General features: G+C 37.2%; 2 protein-coding genes across 3 annotated transcripts in view; both read left to right on the top strand.

Moving 5' to 3' along the window:
- The first annotated feature begins 5,964 nt into the window (after nt 1-5,964).
- Nucleotides 5,965-20,253, top strand: LOC134812282 (CYFIP-related Rac1 interactor B-like). Of its 2 annotated transcripts, XM_063819636.1 has the most exons (12): nt 5,965-6,056; nt 8,962-9,083; nt 9,402-9,515; nt 9,847-9,909; nt 10,159-10,218; nt 10,869-10,943; nt 14,001-14,114; nt 14,247-14,326; nt 15,726-15,852; nt 16,120-16,190; nt 18,292-18,364; nt 18,940-20,253. In XM_063819636.1, exons 1-11 carry the CDS (start codon nt 5,975-5,977, stop codon nt 18,359-18,361), a joined length of 978 nt encoding a protein of 325 aa, XP_063675706.1. In that variant the 5' UTR covers nt 5,965-5,974; the 3' UTR covers nt 18,362-18,364; nt 18,940-20,253. The 2 variants fall into 2 exon arrangements, with proteins under 2 accessions (XP_063675706.1, XP_063675716.1); XM_063819646.1 differs by lacking the exon at nt 18,292-18,364.
- LOC134812323 (uncharacterized) overlaps nt 17,875-22,229 on the top strand; it is a 44,597-nt gene continuing 40,242 nt past the window's right edge. The window contains exon 1 of the mRNA XM_063819706.1: nt 17,875-17,885. The gene's annotated coding sequence lies outside the window, so the exon portion shown is untranslated. The remainder of the gene's footprint in view (nt 17,886-22,229) is intronic.

Below are 22,229 nucleotides of genomic sequence, written 5' to 3'. Positions count from 1 at the left end.
ACTTTTCATACGTTGTATGACCCGCCGCGCACGAGTGCGCGGCTCCCCTGTATCGTAGAAACTTTGTAGCGCGATGCACTACTGGGTCGCGCCGCGCATCAAATAATTCTTCTCGCAACCACGGTAGATGGGGGAGATGCACCACTGTGCCTCACCGAGCTGCAAAGGATTAACATCGTGAATCAAGTAGAAACTCTACAGGGGTAGAGTTTTCACCATAGTGAAACGACCGTGGGGGTCACGACGTGATACAATGCTACAAGGGTCAACATGCACCAAAAAAATTATAAGGCTCATAAGGGGTGCAGCATAAAAATCCGGATCAAAATCGAGCGCTACCATGACATTTTTCTTAACAGAACTTGTGGACCCATTACGGTTATTGAACGGTTAGCTCACAGTGTCTCTGTCTGTACGAAAACGAAACGAAACGAAACGAAACACTGTATTTACTACCCCGCTCTTATGCGACAAAGATATTGCATAAAAATATACTTAAATAATTTACACAATACGGTGCCCATGTCTGAGCGGCTCTCCAAAAAAACTTTCTCTCTTCCTTAGAGCAGAAAGTTTTTAAAAAATATATTACGCTATTTTTTCTTTATATATATATTAAGGTGGATTGATTCAACTAGGTTTAATAATCTAACAAATAACAATGGTATAGTTCTATTGTGGTTAGGTCTACTGCAGTGCGGTACATCTACACTGAAGGGTACCCGCACAAGATTCCAGATCTTTTGGCAGTGTTGTGTACTCTCTCATTTGAAATAAATTTATCCCTCGATTATGTATGTCGAACAACACCTGGTATCAGTCAACACCTCAGGAGACTAGAATACAAAATTCAAGAATCCTTTATACCAGCAATATTGGACAGGTCGTTTGGAACCGACCAAACCAGTAGAAAACTCTTTGCATTACCAGTCAAAGAAGGGGGTCTTGGTATATACGATCTGAGTTTGATGTCTGACCTAGAGTACGAGTATTCCTGCAAAGTAACATTAGATCTTACAGAAGCAATATACAACCAGCACCAAGATTTTTTTGATGATCAGGAAAAACTAGTAGAGATCAAGACTGAAATCCGAAAATCAAGCGAGCGTGCTAAATCACTCTACAATCGATCTTCGAGATTGTTCTAAAAGGGCTCCCGACAGTTGAAACCAACTTCAATCGATGTATTTTCGGACGCTGATTCCGAATCACCCCCCATGACATAGGGTTAAAATGCTCCCCTGACGAGATATTGGCGAAAAACTGTCTGGATCACGTGATATGACCATATAAGGAAGTTAGTCTAATTTCTCGTTAGGGTTAGGGTTTCAGCATATGCTTTTGTTATGGATTGGGTTAGGGTTAGGGTTGGAATCAGACAAGAGGGTTAGGGTTTCGAATAGTCTTTCAGGGCCAGCTAGAGAACGGGTTGAAAAAGTCACGTGACAGTCGAGTGTAGAGTGATTAATCATCATCCAAAATCAAGGGTAGAGTTTTTCAAGGAGAGAAAAGAAGAGGTTACAAAGGACCTGAATGAAACCCAAAAATTAGTGAAACAAATTTCGTCACTCCCGCTCAAATCATTCGGATTCTGTCTCAACAAGCAAGAATTCAATGATGCCCTAGCCTTAAGGTACAACTTTGGGATAAAAGATGCTGCAAGAAAATGTGTATGTGGAAGTGACAACTCAATAAACCACTCATTAATATGCAAAAGGGGTGGATATGTATCTCTTCGCCACGACTCATTGAGGGATGTGATAGCAGAGCTATTAGAAACTGCTGGCTGTAAAGATGTGACCACTGAACCTCTCCTCATTCCTGTCAACGGGAGAGAACTTCCTGCAGGGGCCAACAAAGCAGATGGAGCTAGATTAGATGTTAGTGCTAGGAGTGTATGGAACCCATTGGAAAGGGCGTTTTTAGATGTAAGAGTATTTCATGCTCAAGCTCCTTCCAATAAGGCTCTTGGATCTCCAACCACTATGTACAATAGCCACGAGAGACAGAAGAAGAATTTATACAATAAAAGGATTGTAGAAGTGGAACATGGGACGTTTACACCGATAGTCCTATCAACCACTGGGGGTATGGGAAGGGAAGCTAATAAGTTCTTCAAGAAATTAGCGGATAAACTTTCTAGGAAATCAGGCCAACGATATAGTGAGGCAATGACATTTATTAGGAAGAGAGTAAGATTTGACCTATTGAGAACAACATGAACAGTCATAGCTCTTAGAGGAGAGAGAGGGTTAAAAAGTAGTAGTGCAGTAAAAATAGCAGAATTAGATATAAATTTGGAGCCAGTTCATTAAACTGGCTTACTTATACTACTTAAAGGGTGTTTATGAGTATTGCTGAAAGCACAGTGTAAGGCCTACACGGACCGCCTCTAACTAGCCAATCCCTGTTTACATGCCGTGTAGCAGGGGACTAGAAAGAGCTAAACTAGTAAGCGGGGCATAGCCAATACACTATACTTCCATCATTGAGTATATTACCAATCAGAAGGAAAATTTCCTTGTGTTTGGAATCTACCAAGACGAAAGTTGTACAATCCAGCGAAATTCTATTTAGTTTTCTATTGAATTTATATTGAATTTTTATATAGGGTAATTGTTATATTATGTGTATATTGTTTGAACTTTCCCATTAGAGATCTTATAGATCAACTTATATTTACATAATATTGTCCTGTTTGTATCATGTTGTATAACTCTTTTTTATTGAAGGTTTAAAAAATTTATCCCTCGATCATGCATTTATCGTTCAACGAAGAGAAACCTTGCCAATTTACTAAATCTAGTAAGGGCACCCTTCACCAGTGAAACAAATTTTTTTGTGAAACAATTTTAAAATTTTATCCTTTATTTTACAATCATAATAAAATAATATTTATAAGCCTCCGTTTTGAATTTTAATATATTCACATTTCTATTTTAAATTCAATTCAATGTATAATTCCAGCCCCTACACGCACGTATTAGAAACAACATTAACCTGTATTTGTGCTACTATACCTTTGATCTTACTATTATCGATGCCAAAAGATCATTATTGTAAAGTTATCTGTTATCTGTAAGCTCCCTCTTTTTTATTTCGTTGTTAGAAGTCCCTACTATAGAGTTGTCAAAATAGTATAGAGGATTTGTGGATGAAAGTAACCAATCACAAATTTTCTGGTACGAAAAACCTCTATTTGACGTGCCACAATTTACAGTTAACCCCGCGGGTAATTCCTTTCCCCGAATTTTTCTTCTTAATTTACATAAACGTTTTCTCGTAAAATATGGTTTTCCTGACAATTTTGATCATTTTGGTAGTACAGTAACCCCCCCCCCACAATAAGCCCCTGTAAAACGCGGTCCATCTGTACAACATTGACACCACAGTCAAGATCACCTTATCTCCAAGGAAAAGTATTGTTTCTGTGTCAGTGAGGTGGTCCAATGCAATGTCATGGCATGTATCATAATTGTAGGTGCTAGTGCCTGAACTTTTTTGTATTTGGATCAGAGGCACATATTATGTGCGGTAAAAAAATCGAAATTATGCGGTACCGCACCCGACTATAAAGGTAAAATGTGCGGTAAGGTGCGGTAAATTTTTACCAATTATGCGGCAAATGTGCGACGATTTTTTCGAAATTTGTGCGGGAATTGTGCGGTTTTCTTTTGCATTTTCTGAAGGACTTTGGAAATTCTAAACGTATAACCGCCGCTCTTATCAAAAGTAGGTCTGTTTATGTGTTACTGAGGGTTTAGTTCTTTACTAAGACCATGATTGAACCTATATTGAGATTCAGTTATCTGAGAACAGTGACTTGATCTGGTAGAGATCAGGAGACAGTTATTTGAAGACGCCTCTTGATAGAGTCGATCAGATCCCATGCGTGATCGCAAATATGTGACACGCTTGTTGGCATTGATCGTCAGTACTTGTAAACCATTTGATCCAAGATCCATTAAGCCCACTATAAAGCCAACGCTACAACGAATAGAGCTCATTACCCGATAAAAAGGGCTGCAGGTATTATCGAAGTACGGTAACGACGAGGGTTCCATAACGGCCTGGGTCACGGTCCCGAAAGGGCCTGGGTAACGGTCCCGAAAGGGCCTGGGTCATGGTCCCGAAAGGGCCTGCGTCACGTGGTAACCGGGTCACGTGGCCTAGGCATGAGTTCCAAAAGGGCCTGGGTAACGGTCCCGAAAGGGCCTGGGTCAGGGTCCCGAAAGGGCCTGGGTCACGTAGTAACTGGGTCACGTGGCCTAGGTATGAGTTCTAAAAGGGCCTGGGTCACGGTCCCGAAAGGGCCTGGGTCAGGGTCCCGAAAGGGCCTGGGTCAGGGTCCCGAAAGGGCCTGGGTCACGTGGTAACTGGGTCACGTGGGCTAGGTATGAGTTCCAAAAGGGCCTGGGTCACGGTCCCGAAAGGGCCTGAGTCACGGTCCTAAAAGGGCCTGAGTCACGGTCCTAAAAGGGCCCGACTTTTAACATATTTTTGTTTTTACACTCGAAAATCTTAACGCGAAAATTTCAAAATTATGCGAAATTACGCGGAAAATGCTAGATTATGCAGAAATATGCAGAAAATTACAAAATGTGCGGAAGTGTGCGGAAAACAATAAATTATGCGGAAATGTGCGGAAAACGGTAAATTGTGCGATCCCGCACCCATCGCACCTAATATGTGCCTCTGATTTGGATACTGCAACAATAGGATTAGGAAAACAGATTTTAGGAAAACAAATCTGCTGGCACAGATTAGGATAGGATAGGTCTTAAAACAGCGGTGTACATTCACCTAAGAAGACCACAGCTCTTCGACAATCGACATAGCATGAAAAATGCTGTAGTCCCCAGTGACTAAAAGTGAGGAATTTTTTAAAAAATGTATAGTCGTTTTGAAAATATGTTTAGTTTTTTTTTTCCTAATAAAATTTTAGTGGTCATCAAGCACTTTTATCAGAAAACGGCACTGTTATAGGTCTTATAGTCCACTTTTATTGGTGAACAAAACTAATCCAGTTTTAAGGGCACCATTCCTGATGTTGGTTGTTTTGCATGTTCTGTTTCAGATGATATATGGGCCATATTATGTGTATTCCAAAATTTAGTTGAAGAGCTTATCATGTTATTGAATTATATACTTCAGAATTATGATAGGGAGAAGTGGAAGCTGAATTTGATGATGGATCTTCCTCTTAGTGTCAACCAAGTCTCAAACAACACAAGATTTCACGCTGACTTAGATTTTCATGTCAAGGTGTTAAAGAGCTGTTTTATTCACAGCATTGAAGGGGGAGATACTAAAAGTGCCCAAAATTGTTATACTCGGTTGGCCAGCTTACATTTTAAGCCTCAAGTTGCTATAGACTTACTTTCTTTTGGTGTTCAGCTGATACGACTTTCTGAGCCTGCAGAATCAATTCAATTTGAAATTAAAGAACTTTTAAAGTGCCTTATTGCTCTGAAAGGTACATACTTGAATAATTATGTCAGAAAACTTGCTGAAATCTATCACAGTGAAAATAATAATGAAGAAGCAATTGCTTTGATTAAGTCAAAACTGTCTGGAAAAGCTTCGAGAAGTCTTTTAGATGAGTTCAATTTAAGTTGACGAATTAATATATATGTCAGACATAAATTATAATTTGCAATAATTATTTACAATAGTTGAGAAAAAATACTGAAGTAAGCTTTAGTATATTTAAATAATTTAACTTTTTTTAAATATTTAGGCTCAGCACTACTTTTATTATTAGTTTAAAACACCAGCCCTGTTAAAACAGTTTTTACCACATGCACTTGTTGTTTTAAATCAATGTTGCAATTTTTGCTCCATTTCAGAGTTACCCTCAAACTGATGTGAACATAACTGTATTTATTGCATTGCCAATGATTCAATTACAATTCCATTTAAAATGATCAATATATACTTACATTTAAGCTAACGCATATTGATTGTAGCAACCATGGGTAATCTGCTCCAGCTACTACGAAAGGAGGACAGCAACAACTTTAAACTGCCTGACAATGTCTTCCTTGATTTTGAGAGTAAGTAAACTTAACACTTCAGTAAACAGTTTAATTTTGATGGACTTTACCTTTTTTTAAACCTCTCATTTTGAATTTATGGCTTTTTTGAGTGAAACAAAGCCATGAATTTGAGTTTTGACCTTAATCCATTTAAATTGAAACCTCATGTTTGTTTACTGACAATGCTTATCTCAAACATAATTATAAAGCATCATCTCCTAGTTATGACTCTCCTAGATAGGACTGGGGCCCCGCTAAACACATTTTCCTGTCTGCTTTTTTGTGAAGGCCTAACAAATAAGTTTATTTTAACAAAGCTAATAATTCGAAAAATGGCCACAGGCCTAAATATTATATATCAATCAATTACAATTCATTAACATTACCAATATTAAAAACTGTCCAAAATATCTAAGAAATTATTCTCTAGCCAAAGGGCTCAATATTTAAATCTAAATGTTCAATATTGTCTGGTTTATATCGCAACTTGGGCCCTCTGTCCCCCCTTATCGAAATAACTGTTGGCTTTAATACCTCAAAGCGCAAGCGCTTTCTAAGATATGTAACTGAGTCTGAATATTGCTGACCCATTGGAGATTCCATCTTCGACTCCCATGCCTCCTGTTGTGGAGAAAACTAAAGGTGTAAAGGAAGCTTTTTCCACTTCTAGGACCCTTGCATTATATGCTCTTTTCTTCTCAGTCTCGTGAGCCAAATACATCGTAGGAATTGGTTTCTAGCTGCGTTGGTTGGAGCAGGAGCGTGAAACACTCTTACATCGAAAAATGCTCTTTCCAACGCATTCCAAACTGATCTTGCTGATATATCTAGTCGGGCTATTAAATCACAATTTACACATTTCAAAATTTATTGTTTACAAATATCCGTGTATTTGATAAACACAATAATATAGGACAAGTCAGAAACACACCTACTTACATACATTTTGAAATATGACTCGGGCTACAAATTTTGTAAAACAACCAGAGTTTCAGTGAAATGGTGCCAAAAGTCTGTGGCACGCGCAGTAGACCTATTACCGAAATGTTTGAGTCAGTTGTCCTCGATTTGCACGCTGTTTCATTTTCGTCAGAAATGTTGAATTTGTATGCAATTTCGTCAAATGTTCGATTTTTTGTAAATTTATGGTAAATGCAGGCAACTATGCAGGCAACTTTAAACTGCCGGACAATGTCTGCCGGAGTACAAAGCGAAAATTTACATTATAATAAAAAGTAAACACTCGTGGAACATAATAATACAATTACTAGGGTTCAAATATTAGAGACATTAGCTTCCATATACATTTCTACCATCTTTACCCTGGGTAATACCTTTACACCCATTTACCAGGTTGCACTCCTGGATTACAGATGTATCTACTGCGCTACCAGGATAGTTCCAAGCTGTATTGATGAAGGGGTTATCGTCCCAAACCATGTGTCTTGTCATCATGAACATTTGCTCCAAATAGGTGGAGTAGATTCCCCCTGTGAGCGCTATCCTACACTCATTATCGTTAACTGTGCAATTCTTGAAGGTGTCAATTGTAGGCTAATTTGTTGCAACTGAATTTACCAAAAGTCATTCTTAAATGAGATGTAATTATGTATATTTTGTAATTTCGACCGTCCAACTGCATTTATAGAATAGGAGTGTGACTGTATTTAAAATATTCCTGCCCATACCAACAGAGAACTCAAACTAATATGTTTCCAGTGCAAGTACTTCTGCTTTCTGGGATATTTCCAGTGCTTCTGCAAATTTGTTCACCTCTACTTCTAGCTCTCTTCATTGTAAATTACTGCCTCATCTCCCTTTTCCATGAAACAAAGAAGGATAAAAAAGCCGGGAAAAATAACAAACTTCATCGTAACAACCAATTACCTAAATGTCGATATTCCGATTTTGAGATGATAATGAGATGAACTCGATAAACTTGGCCCACACGAAATTGAAAGTTCTTTAGAATTAGGTCAATTACTAAACATTTACTCACCTATTTGCCATGTAAGGCAAAGAACTAAAGATTTATTTCTGTATTAGTAGTAGATTATACAGAATTCCGATTTCCGATATCTAAAACAATATGACACATATTATGCGAATGGCTTTAATTGGGATGGATAATTTTTCTATCGCATATTACACGCATATGTATATAAGTGATATGAAAGTTTCTATTAGTAACATGCATATTACTATGTAATACTTACACTGTACTTTAATTTGTATACTGCATAGTCATGAAATGCCACAATCTTCTTTAGAAATGATTTACTACGTAAAGCCCGCCCCTCCCACTCTGTGGGCATGTTTTAAATTATTAACTTTAATATCATTAAACCAAGTTAATTGATCTCAAATACTTATATACACTCCAAACTTAATTTTTTTATTATCATCAAACCAACGTTAATCGTTTTATCAGGAATTTCAACCAGCATAATAAGCGTATGATCTGTATTTTCAGTGTTTTAGCCGATAGTTATTTCCGTATTAAGTTTTTCATTCCAAAAAGGTGTTGAAAGTGAGTGTATTTCTAACTTGCTTTTGAAATAGACATACTAGCTTTACTGTTTGATAGTTTGTACATCATGCGCTAAGGTATGCATGAATGTGTACTTCTTACTCAATACTAAACCAAAGCTGACAATTTATGTATATGCTTCCAAACGGTACCTGATGTCTGCAGTTATGCAAGAGGTATTTAACAGGTATATAAGAGGTGTGTAACCGGTACATAACTCGTATGTAACACTGTAACAGGTATGTAAATGGTATGTAAATGGTATGTAAATGGTATGTAACAGGTATGTAAATACTAAATGGTATGTAACAAGTATGTAATAGGGATGTGACTGCTGTGTCACTGGTATGTAACAGGTATGTAACAGGTATGTAAGATGTCTTACTATTTCAGATGCCTTACCTGGTCCTGCAGATCAGGATCTGTATGAGATTGTGGACAAGGTCCTTGCTAAGACGGTGGATATTTTAGAGGGTTTACGAGCTTATACTGGAGCTACTGATCCTATACGAGAGGTAAATCTTGTAATTCGATTCGCTAGTTTTAAGTTTTGGTTCACTTCTATATATGATATTACATAACAACAATTACTGTACTTGATAATGTTTTTTATATCTTTTCAAGATAACCGATCAAGCAATGAGTTTTTTGGCATCTTATTTCCAATTGAATGAAGTTTAAAACTCTGTACTTGTTTGCTTAACTTGAACTATACTAGCACTTGCCGCCCTATATCGAAGAGTACAGATAAATATTTGGATGATATTTATAATGTGTATACTTGACTTAACATTATTAACAAGGATATTGACTGCACGTTTTTTGTGTTGCAGGCAATCAAGAACAACGACTGTGAGAAGTCGCAAGTAACAGCTTGGAAAGCAGTTTGTCCACTCGTCAACGCTCTGAATACATACTATCAGTACAGCATTGAGCTTGATAAGCAGGTAATGTAATGGCTAGCTAATATTTATAGTGATAACAACCAAAACTACGTATGTTAACATACATTTGTAATAGTTAACAACTTACATAAGTTAATGATTTGTTACTTTAAGTGGACAACTTAGTGGACAACTTACTTAGTAGTATTTACCACCATTGCTTGAAGTCAATATTATCTGGTTATATTATGTATACGTTAAAACCATGTCAATAAATTTAAGTTTAGTTATTATATGTAATGTATTGTGAGATGCTAAGCTACATACAGCACAGAAATTTAAACACAAGTAAAATGTATCATGAAAAAAGTACATTTATATGTTAATACCTCAGGTTGTAGAATTATTGACGGTGTTGTGTAGCGAGCCACCCATGGAGTCACTCGAAAACCACCAGGTTCGCATTTTTATAAGTTGTCGAGTCACCATACAATCTACTCAATCTCAGTTTTACCCTTGTATGGAAATATTAAAGAATCGCAGAACAGTTTTGGATAATTTGACATGAAGAAAATTCCATGTACTTAAAATCGTCAGGAAAAGCATTTAAATATATAATGTCACGGATCATCCGATGTTAATTAACGTCAAATCTATAATCGGTAAAATTCACCGTATAATAATTCTCAGTATCTCTTTATTCCAGGCACTCGCCAAGCAGTTTGCACACGTTCTCGACTTCGTGCTGGCTTTCGACGACTTGAAGGTATTTTGATCTTAATTCTTACCCGGAAATTGCGAAGCGGTATCGTTGTATAGTGTATTATGTAGTTGTGGTACTGCGGCATGCCCCTGATTACATGGGTAACAATGTTCCCCCTCCAAAACAGGGAAGTTAAAGCCTAATTCGAAACTGTCACGTGATTTAGGAGAAAGACCGGAACGCGCGATGACATCGATGCGTTCAGATGTTTAAAATTTTTGAGCACGTACGGTGTTTATGGGGAATTCTGGTTTTTGTAACTGACGCGTCGTCAACAACTCAGCTGATAAGGAGTCCCAGATATGTACACTTGTACAGTAGATTACTCTTATTAATAATTCATTAAATAGCGTATGGGTGTATCCGATATCCGCAGTTTATGTACAATTGCCGCGTTACACATGTAAGTGTGCTATGTGGAAGTGCAACTTGTGTGGCGTTCCTTGAGCCCGCCAAACGGCCAAAAGGCAAAATATACTGTAACCCATGCATAGCTACACGAGAAATAAGAACTTGTTTAATTTAAGATTAAGTTTAATCCGATAAAAAATATAGAAGAATTTCAGAGAGATTGACGTCTCTGTCTGTCTTCTTCTTCTTTTGTTGGGTTATAGTGTTTTCACCAAGTTGGATTTTTTAATCGCTCATTTCAGATGACGAATCCGTCCATACAAAACGATTTTAGCTTTTATAGAAGAATGAGGAACCGAGTCAAGGCGTATTCGGAGGTGAGTATTAAAACGAATTTAAGTGCTTGTTCAGCGCTCGCTTTTGGTTATGAATTCTTTGAATTGCTTGTTATGCGAATGAGTCAACAGAATGCTCGATTTAAATTTGAAAACGTTTTTAGGCTATCATTGAAACAGATAATCGATATGTAAGTGCAAGCTGGCAAATGCTGGTTATCTTAACCGCCTACTGCGGGCATTTTCCAATCTTCCTCAACAAAACTTCACAGCTCACCTCTTTTTATTATAACGTGGGATTCAACGACCATTTTCAGTCATTCTCTGTCATGTTTTGTGTGATCCAGAACTTTGGTCAGGAAGACATTTTCAAAAATGGTCGTTTAATCTCGATTCTTATCTAAATTGCTGCATCTTTGCTACTTACTTAGCATGACTGCTGAATTTTCTCACTTTTAAGAAAGCTGATCTTAGTTTTTTTTTACAGAAACTTACCAAGGGTTGCTATTCTGGCAGGAAGTTATTATTCAGCCATTATTATTCAGCCATCAGTGTGTAGAAAGCACCAAAAGTTAGCATATAAAACAGTTTTAAGTTATAATTTCGACTAGAGTTTAAATTTGCCCATGACATGATTTACATTTGAAAATCATCAACAGGCAATGTTTAATTTTACAATAGTAGTATTCTTAAGTAAGAGAAACATTTTTTGTTAATGCAATTTTCGGTTTACAAAATTGAATAGCTCCTCCCTCTATAATACTCGAGTGTGTGTAGTTGATTATTATTATGCATTTAGATGTATACAATTTTACTCTTCACATGGTCCTTCGTTAGGTCATTTTAAACGACCTCTGAAGGTCGTGGGACGTTCTAACTTCAGAGACCCTGTTTATATGCAAGTTTTGAAGCATTAAAAGGTCTAAAGTGCTCACTTTATTTATAACTGAGGAGTGGGTCACTTCGATGACATGTCCAAGTATAAGATGGGTTAAGTAAGGGAGGGATGAAATAATGCTTAGGTAGGTACCTTAAAGTATCCAGTTTTAAACGTACTTTTTGCAGAAGGAATGGCAAAAAAGTATTTTTCATATTCATATATGAATGTGCTCATGGCGAACATTTAACACTACGGGTAAAGTCTCCTTCCTAGCTCGAGATACCTAAATCAAGTGATATTATAGCCTGGGTTGAGCCAAAAAACAGTTTTGTTTTGTGAATATCTTAAAAAGTGAGCACTTTAGACCTTCAAATGCTTTATTACTTGTATATAAACATGGTCACTGAAGTCAGTTTCACCTAAAAATCAAGTCCCTACGACCTTCACTCTTCAGGGGCTGAGATACAAAAATCAAATATTCAAGCCTGAGGGTAATTATAAATTTTGCCCCCTAGGCCAGGGTGGGACTTGGGACTACCGAGATTAATTTCGTACTTAGATGATTTTGGTTTAAAATGACCTAACGAAGGACCCTATGAAAAAAAATTGTATGCATCGAGATGCATAATCAACTACACACGGGCCACGGCTACTAGAGTACTAATAAGAATGTTTGAACACGGTAATTTTTATTTTTTATTTTCGTTGTTTATCTTTTCAGCACTTCTCTAAAGATAATGTTCCAACTATTTTGATATTGTTTTTAAAGTAATATTTCAAACTGTCTGAACAGTAATTTCGTTCACAATTTAATCGAAACCATTCCAAATTATTTTGTTCTCCTCCAAAACCTTTTATTCACATGCAGACCACATCCTCTGGCCTCGTTCAATATGTAATTTACATTTTCAAGAGGAGCTTTAGGTGTTGTTATTCAAAAATAACCAAACCTATCGTAAGAATGTTACCGAAATCTAAGTGAAATATTATTTAAAATTCTTAAGTAAGGCTATAACCAAACTTCTCTAAATAGCTTTAATAAAATCTTTAAAATATAAAGTAAAGGCTGTTTTCGCTCGTGGGGTATATTCGGAACCAATATAATAAAATATGTTTTATGCGATTCCTAAGAGTTTGAAGCAGTGGCAAACACAACACACATGGGATGATATTCATAATGTGTTCTTTCCGTGTTGGGCGCAACTGGTCTCAGTGTCTAACTCAATGTTAAGCTTTTTTAATAATACATGATGAGTGATGACATAACACAGTGCGAGCGATTTGTTAAATTCTGTGAGTATACTCTTATCGTCAGCATATTATACTTCCGCGGAACAACAGATCTTATTGCCGGCAATTCTGGGGAAATTTTAATCTAACAGCCGATCAATACTACACTTGGGCGTCAATAACACCTGTAAAATGTCAATTATGCCAAACCTTAGGTTTATTAAAATATACTCTACAAGTGAAATGATTTCCTGAACGCAAGGCCAACGCTATGACCGGCAGTAGGCTTCGAAACCAATTTGAATTGCATCTCGTATGTTCTTTAAAAGAGCTAAAGAGATTCGTGATATACCATTTTAGTTTTTCAAGCGTGGATATCTGGATTTCAGTGTATGTGCGGACATGAGCCCACGACAACAATATCCATGGTGGAAATTAGATCTGCATATGCACAAATAGAACAGTGTGAGTTGCTCAGAATCCCACATTGCTTGCTTCCTTATTCATATCATTAAAAATTTACTAACCACAAGTTGTGAGACACGGACGTCGCCAGTTTGATCAACTTTTTTTAAAACAGCTTGTCAGGTGTGGCCCCCGCCAAAAATATTACCACCGAATCCATGCCTGCTTGTCATGGGCACTGAAGAGAATAGAAAACAATCTACCTTTTTAAACTTTTTTTAAATTTCGCATCATAATTTATCCCCTCTAGAATGTCATTTGTAATACCTACTTTCTTCCGACTCAATTAACCCTAATCTTACTTCTGTATTTTGACTCCTCACTCCGTATCACACTGATTTTAAAACTATGGTACCCAACCTGTAGAGTGTAGACCACATACATTTTATTTCCCACTGAGCCTGCATTATAGGACACATTTAAAATCTGTTTTGAAACATAATCCTTTTATAATTGAATAGAATATAGCGTTCCCTGAATGTTGATTTCATCGCATTGTTTAATATAATGGTGTTTCCTTACAGGCTGAAGAGCACGAAGTGAGCAATGAGGTAGCGAACAGGATGAGTATGTTCTACGCGTACCCTACCCCCATGCTCAAGATGCTATCCAACTCTGTCACTTCCTTTGTTAAAAAGGTTTCTGTGATTTGTCAGCTATAAGTTACTGTTGTTGATTAGCAGCGGTGCCAAGAGGCTGTTTACAAATCTCCCGCGGATTTTTTCTACAAATTCGACTCACAACTGTCAAGTAATAATTCTCCGTTTCAGAATCAAGCGTTGCCCCTAGAGAACACAACGGACATATTCAGTACTATGGCTAACTTGTGCAGATGTATGATTGAAGATCCGTAAGTTAATTTTCCTGTGATTTGTCAAATTCCTATAATACTTCACAGTTCATTTAACTAGCCACTGAAACCTTGTAAAGTGTAAAAAGCTTTGAACTGAAAAACGCGCCTAATGAATCAGATATCTCACCATTGTAAATTGGTGTCTCATAGTTTCGATGACTAACTGTAGAATGACCCACAAATCACTCGTTTTTTGCACTAGCCAGGAATTCCCGAGCTGTTCGATGGAACTTCTTAGTATTAGAAGGTCCCTGGACTAGATGTTGTGAAAGATTCGAGGCTGCGCGCGGCTTTACTTGTTAACTTTATGTCACAGTGGCTGCACAAATTTTAGCGTGGGTATTGCTCAAATGTTTTCGCGCGCGCCGTCTATGACAAATGTAACGTTTTCCATTTTAACTCGTTGCTACTAGGCAGCTGCCAGGTAGTAAAATATTCGCCTGTACTGAGTACTCCCACATTACAGTGGATAATGGGATTTGCACCAGGAAAAGAAACCTCGACGTCTTAATAGATAACTACATGGGTAGATCACTCCTTTCTAATTTTAGTCAAAGGATCGGCCCTGCTTTGAGGAGGATCGTGGTCCGATAGTTTCATTGCATCTTATTATAAGACAATTTCGCGTTATATCGGTTTATTAGAAAATACTATCGACTATTGACATTGTCAGGAATTCTCAATATGCCTCTCCTAAGTGAGCAATTTGCCAATAATCCGTCCGGACTCAGTACTCGTTCTAAATATAATTCGCCATCCTACTAATCATATCATTCAAAAAATCCCCTAAGGAAACGCCCTCATATAGTACACAATACATCTTCAGTTAGTGACAAACAGTATTTGAACTGTCGCCACAAAACTAAAACCTGAATCATTTTTTGATTGTTCTCTTTATTTTGAAAACAAGTTGATCATCCATTCTATTGCGAACAATGCTATAACATATAATTACCAGTTGGGACCACCCCAAGTTTACAATAATTATGGTGACCCCTTCGAATTTATGCAACCAGCAACTATAGTACTATAGTACTATAGACCGGTAATGACCAGCTGTAATTGCGCAATAGTGTTACAACTCTATTCGAAAGCTTGATCAAATTCAATGTTAATTGTTGAAGCAGTGTATTATAAGGGTGTGGTGTGTAAGAAGTGTAACAGATGGTATAAAGTGTGAAAACTTGCTAAATATCTGCACAAGTTGCACATTTGTTAAGATTTTGCAACCTTCCTGTTTCTAGGCGGTGCAACTATGCGTCATTTAAAATGCAAACAGCGCTGGCAACAATGTGCCCTGTAAATCCAAAAATATGGGTTTTTTAATATCGGGAATGTAGTGCCCAGTTGGTACAGCGGTAATTCTCAGGTTTTTATACAATTTCCATAATTTCAGTCAGATAGTAGCCAGGTTTCAGCAGAAGGAGACGACCCTGTTCGTGTTGAGGGTGATGGTCGGGGCGATCATCCTATACGACCACGTTCATCCTGTCGGGGCGTTTTACAGGAAATCTAACATCGATGTAAGTCAATTAAAGGAACTCACGACCTTGTGATTCATGAAACGTGTCTGCCGTATTGGCTCAGGAGCAGGATCATTTCATCATGGCATTTTCATGCGGCAGATCTCTAGATAAATGTAGTATGCGGGATTGTATTGTAGCTGCAAACTTGCAGACGGTTCAGGAAACTATGGTCCTTTGCCATTCAATCTCTAAACGTTATAATAAAGTTCCACCAATCATTGTTTTCAATCGATTAAATAGTGATGAGACAATATCCTCCCGCAGATCAAGAGTTCTATTAAATTGCTGAAAGATCAGCCCCCTAACACTGTGGAAACTCTCTTAAACGCTCTGAGGTACGAATGGTTTCAAATACCGCGGAATATATTGTCCTTTTTCTTTAATTTACTCTTTTAATCCTTAGTGAGCAAGCTTGTCATGACTGTTGCCATGTTTGTTACTTGTTATTACAATCTATAACGCAACAATCATTGACAAGGATGACTTAAGACAGTACGATACATATTTCTTTAATTCTATTACTAAATGCTTCCGACTGCGGACTGACGGATTGAGATCAGCTCATGATGAGTGGTCACTGGTCGTGACTTGTGATATATGGTGTTCTAATAAAAGAGACCGAGGGCCGCGGTGTCATTAGTTCAAATGTCTGCACCTGTCTCAGACACGTCCACCACAATCAAAACACCTGAACCGGGGCTATCCCTCAGTTCGCGGTTGTGGGCGCTGTGGGAGAGTCCTACCGCTACTCACCCCGCTGATTGTCTGAGGGCCACAAATATTTCACCGTGAGATTTGTGGGCATGATTTTCTGGGGCATGGAACCAGACTAGGTTTGGGAGGTTTGAAACTTCAGCCACGTCGAGTGTGAAGTACTGAGTAGAGCTCTGAGTATTTTCTGTCGTTAAGCCCGACTGGGCCTTACTAATTTATCAAAACCAAAACTTGAGGTTTCGACGGAATTTAGAGTTACAGACCCGTGTTAGGTTTCTCAAATAGGATTTTACAGAACTCGTCCCACATGATCTCATACATGACATTAATAGAAGAAAAATGTACTATAATATTTATATACCGACCTTGATCATCTTGTTGTAATTATAACAATGTATAAACAATGCCACATAACTGAGACAGTCCACTTGACAAGGTTAATCTTAACACGACGACTATTTTAACTTCAAAAGTTTAATTTTATGGCGCGGCCTTGTTTCGCGCACGCATGTGATGACACTGGAAGTTAGCTGGCGCCAGTCTGTCTGGCGCCTCCCGTCTTGACGCCAGCGAGTCTGACATAATCTCGCGCAACATTGCTTCTCGTGCTTCTGAGTTCTAATGGGATTCAAAAACTCTTCATTGTGGGAAAATCATAACTTTTCGCGCGAACTTTGCGCGGGAGCCTGACGTAAATTCCATACGGAATAAACCTAAAAAGTTTAACCTTCTCTAAGGCACAATTTGATGATACTTATAGTTTAGCAGCTAACCTTGTAGACCAACATAAACTTTCTAATAGATCTGATTTTAATACTTCATATAACGTTTTTATCCTTAAATATTCTAGTCCTAGTAATTTAGAAGTTAATGAACATCTCCTTATCCAAAAACTCAGAACTACCGTATGGTATTAACTCATGTGATCCTTTTGGTATGCCTCTTATTTAAAAATAAATCTTTTGATAGTGGTCCGTAAATTATTCTTTCCTCTATGCAGGGACTAGTATATTCACTACTAGTTGGGTCCTCACAACCCCCACACCCCTACACGATTTTTGAAACTCATTCGTTGATTGATTGCGGGAAATACCGATCTTGACCCTAAGGCTAAGCTACAAATACAATTCGATTTCGAAAATTATAGGACGATTAGGGATTTAGGACACGTACACTTACACGTTATTCTGTGGTTGTGAAAGAACGTGCTCAATATTTATCTAGTTCCACTGGCAATTAATCGAGGAAAATAAAATTGCACAATTTTTATTCGCCAAATAAAATACGGGCAACCTGTTCCACGGCCAAATAATTTGCACGCAGTAATCGATGTACGCGTATTGGTTGTGTCTGGCCAGGTCAGGAGGAGGACTGTCGATTTAGTTGATCCTATAAATTTGAGTGCGGGACGACAAAATGCAATTATAATATCGATTATGACCGCAGCAACTATATTATTTGAGTTACAAAATTTTCATATGTCAACACGTTCACGAATTTTTTAGTTCAAATAATACAGCGAAATTGAAAAGAGAGAGAGCCAAAAAATCGAACATATTTTATTTGAGTGAAATATTATAGTGAAAATTTGCCCATGGAACTAGAGGGTAACAATGACAAATAAATAATAATACACCACGAAGTTTACGCTTCACCCCTCAACTTCAAGTCCGATGAATGGTATTACAAGGATGGCTCAAGTCTCACGACTAGTTCCTACAGGTTTCTCCTATCCATACCAACCCTATCAAAGTGGGCTACTTACGATATCGACCAGCAGCTCGACCATTGAGAGGTCTATCATGTGATAATTGAATTGTAATAACCGACCTTTTAATGTTGAAAAATATGTAACTTCTGTGAAAAAATAAACACCTTCGTTCAGTTACAAATGTTCAGCTTTTGTCGTTGGTATTTCAGTATAACAGCATGTAAAATGTAAATACATTGTCATCGTGGTGTTCAATATAATGGAATAATCTCGAAGATATAGTTAAATCCCGTATTTATACAGTTGTGTTAGACTCACATATCACGCCCTCAATTTCACTAGCTATTCAATACTACTAATGAACTATTTTGAGGAATGCATTACCTAGAACAGTCTCGCTAGACCCTATCTAGACGGTACTTAATGTGTGTCGTCTAGCTTATACTTTATGCTAAATATTATGCGGTGTCTCATACTGTCATACTGATCGTTGCATATTTTCATTGTTATTGGTAGTGGAGAGAGTCGTCACGTACTCATACGTACTGAAAGTGAAGCATTTATCTGATCTAGTGTTCTATATCGTTACCATTATTGTGTGAAAACAATTTACTTTGTAACTTTAATATCTCATCCTAATATTTGTTTTCTTATTTCAGGTATTCTACTGTCCACGCGAACGATGAAGAAACTCCATCAGTCGTTAAAAAACTGTTAGCCGAATAGTTAGCGCAACTATAATTACATTTAGCATACTCCAGAACTTTCAACAGAATTCCTTGCATTTTTATTGTTCTTCCTCCTGAATTACACGGACATAAAAACTTATAGTTTTACCACATGATGGAAGCAGCTCGTAGAGCACCAATCCTGCATATAATTTGATGGAATGATGTTTCTTACTGCAATGAAAATTATTTTTGAAGGAAGCGTGGAGAAATGTTGAATAAACTGAAGTACACTGGACGGAAATATTTTAGGTGCATGATATAGAAACGTATATCGGTAAGGTGTTGAATATTAATAAGATGATTATAAACTTTGCTCAGTTTTATTTTTCAGTGTGGCCATCGCCAAGCTTGAATTTCTCGCTCTCTTTTCAGCCTTGCCAATAATTCTGCACAACTCAATGATAAGCAGTAGTATTTATAAAATGCAGCTTGTTGAAGTAATCATATTAGTAGTGCAATGTTGTGAAATGGGTAGTTGATTTTTGTTTGTTTATAATATTGAGTAATACGTGTTCAATACCTGATTACCATTATCATTTATCATAATATTACGTTTTAGCTTTCTTACGATACGGTCAACAGTATAGTTTATTATGTTACGATATTAAATTTGTTTTGTATCAATTTTTCCAGGTCAGATTTTGATAATTTCCTTTAATGCTAGTCTTCTGATGATGCATTTTTTCGTTTCTAGACAATCTTGCTCAAAATTATTACCGTTTTGGTTAAAACCAATTGGACGCATCGTTTATAAATACAATTTTCATATAATATACGGGCACCAGAATTCAAGCTTTAGCACAAATTTGTATGTTTATTGGCGATCATTTTTGTTTTTAATTTGGTTCTATTTGTACGGCAGTATTTCATACCTATTTATATGCATTGATATGATTGGTTGCCATCCTCTGATCTTATCGAGGATTTGACAACACGGAACATTGTGTTGATTATGTAGGTAGTTGTTGATTATTATCATTTTAAATCGGTTCCCTTTTATTAATAATCGGATGAAAGCATCCCCTCGATCATAATAATATACATACACATGCTTCTTGATCTGTATTTCAAAAGCCAGAATTACTGTCAATTACTGATAATTACAGCTAATCATTTTATAATAATCATTGTTATACGAGCCTGCTTTTTAAGGTCGTTTCAGGCTGTTTTAAATCTCAAAATATCTGATGATTATGTTTTGTAAATATATCAATACATTATTACAGTAATCAATTTCATTTAGCCACGCATTTTCATTGTTTAAAACCCCGGGTTGCAAATGTAATATTCAGAGGAACAAATAACTTTTTGAGTAGAAAAAAATTATAATGTGTGCCATCATTTCCTGTACCTGACTGGAATTTAGCGAGAGCTTAGGCTTTAAGTCTGAGTAACCTCCTAAAATAGAACGGCCCTTGAATTACCGTTATTTCATTCCATTAATGAAGTGGGACGAATATACTGCGGATACTGCAAAAATTGCAAGAATAATGTATCCGGTATTAAAGTGCTGTAAGTGTAACTAATGATAATCCCTACCGGGGTAAATCAAATAATGAAAATGAGCCTAATCTGATGTAACCTATATCGGACAGAAATCAGATAGGTTATCGTTTGTTTATTTTGTGTGAGATTGTGCCCAGTATTCTGTAGGTTAATGTAACTCTCACGTTTTATAACTTTTAATCTATTAAAAGCATGGTTTTTAAAATAATGCGTTAGGATGATTATATTTAGTAGTCGTGATATGGTTGGTACAAAGCGGTGTTTTAGGTAAGAAATATCACAACCATTCCTGGAACCCTCCAAAATTGAATAATTGATATGATCAAATTTAATAATTTATCTGATCTTATGTAGTTTTTGGTCACGTACAATTAAGTAGATTTCCCAATTATAACTTCACTCCCACGACCTAATTTGCAAGTACAATGACACATCCGATAAGGTACATGGTGCAAATCAAAAGAGACATTATCAATTATCAGTGTCTAGGTGTCAAACTCCAATAAGTAAAGTTTACCCAAATTTAATAAGTCTTTGGGAATTAGGCTGCACGTGCCGTCTTTTAAGTAAACTGATTAAATATCGGCTATCTTCTTAACCTACACCACGTGTCCAGTGTCCATTGTTTCAGAGAATTACTTCCTGAACTGATCAAGATTATTTTATCTTTACGTATTCATGTTTAATGACCCTGGTTGATTACCTTTCGGATAAATATATCTTTGAGGCAGGCTTTATACCGTGCTCCAATGCTACCTCATTATAACTATTAGGGCGAAAATTTGAAGTGATAGAAGTCCTGGTGTCCCGAGTTTGCAAGTGCACTCTTTGTTAAATTGTAAGATTAACAATGAACAAAGTTCCGCATTAAGTGTAAAGGGCTCTTATAATTGCAGGTGTATAGATTTGATTTGAAAGTTTGAAAGCTTTGAAGTCACTATGTTACTATGTTATTGTTATAATGGTAATCAATAGCGCCGGGGACAAAGGTGCTCAACATGTAACGATGATTCTCCTTCAATAATGTGATGTGATTGAGATGAAACAGCCATCATGCTGATCGTGTGTTATTAATGATGTGCACCTCTCAGAGCTGTGAGACTCTTTAAAATGATGCAATTCTCCGAAATTATGGTACCTCGCCGTGTAAATGTTGTCATTGTTTTCCCACCGGTCTACAAAGAGATTAACTAATTCATTGTTTTAGTATGGCTAATTAAGAAGCTTTAACACCACAAATCTGCAAGGTCCACTAGTTATTAACCTCTATATTACGTAGTACCAGGCTGGACGAATTACTCAAACACGAGTTCCGAGTCTCCGGCCAATTCGGATCGGGGGTCATTATCCTGAAAAATTTAGTCCAGAAAAATGAAAATGTAGTTTGTCTAGAGTGGCGGGGCTGGGCTTGGGAGAGCTCCTCTCACTTCTCTTAATGAGGGTAAAACACAGCAACATCTGTCTGACGGAGCAATAAAGCTACTAATGGTACGGTTTTCCTTGCTCATAAAGAAGTTGGCTGGTTTACAGAGCCTGGAGACGAGTAGTTAGAGTGGTAGTGTGACTCACATCTCCAGTTAACTGGGTTTGAACTGTAGTGGGAAAAAGGGGAGAGAAAGAGAGTTGATTACTCTTTATTGTACGGGGTCTAATTTTTACATGATATTTCAGCACATTACCAGTCTTACCGGCTCCTTTCCGTCCCTTTGGGG

This window comes from Bolinopsis microptera, chromosome 1 (genome assembly GCF_026151205.1).
Source record: "Bolinopsis microptera isolate Bmic1 chromosome 1, MBARI_Bmic_1.0, whole genome shotgun sequence".
In the NCBI taxonomy this organism is placed as follows: Eukaryota; Metazoa; Ctenophora; class Tentaculata; order Lobata; family Bolinopsidae; genus Bolinopsis; species Bolinopsis microptera.
This window is presented reverse-complemented; position numbering and strand designations above follow the sequence as displayed.

What these genes read in the sequence shown, in the direction of transcription:
- LOC134812282 (XM_063819636.1), top strand. Translation starts at nt 5,975, where the DNA reads ATGGGTAATCTGCTCCAGCTACTACGAAAGGAGGACAGCAACAACTTT. An exon ending in CTACTGATCCTATACGAGAG is followed by an intron (nt 9,084 to 9,401) that starts GTAAATCTTGTA and finishes TTTGTGTTGCAG; the next exon opens with GCAATCAAGAACAACGACTG. An exon ending in AGTCACTCGAAAACCACCAG is followed by an intron (nt 9,910 to 10,158) that starts GTTCGCATTTTT and finishes TCTTTATTCCAG; the next exon opens with GCACTCGCCAAGCAGTTTGC.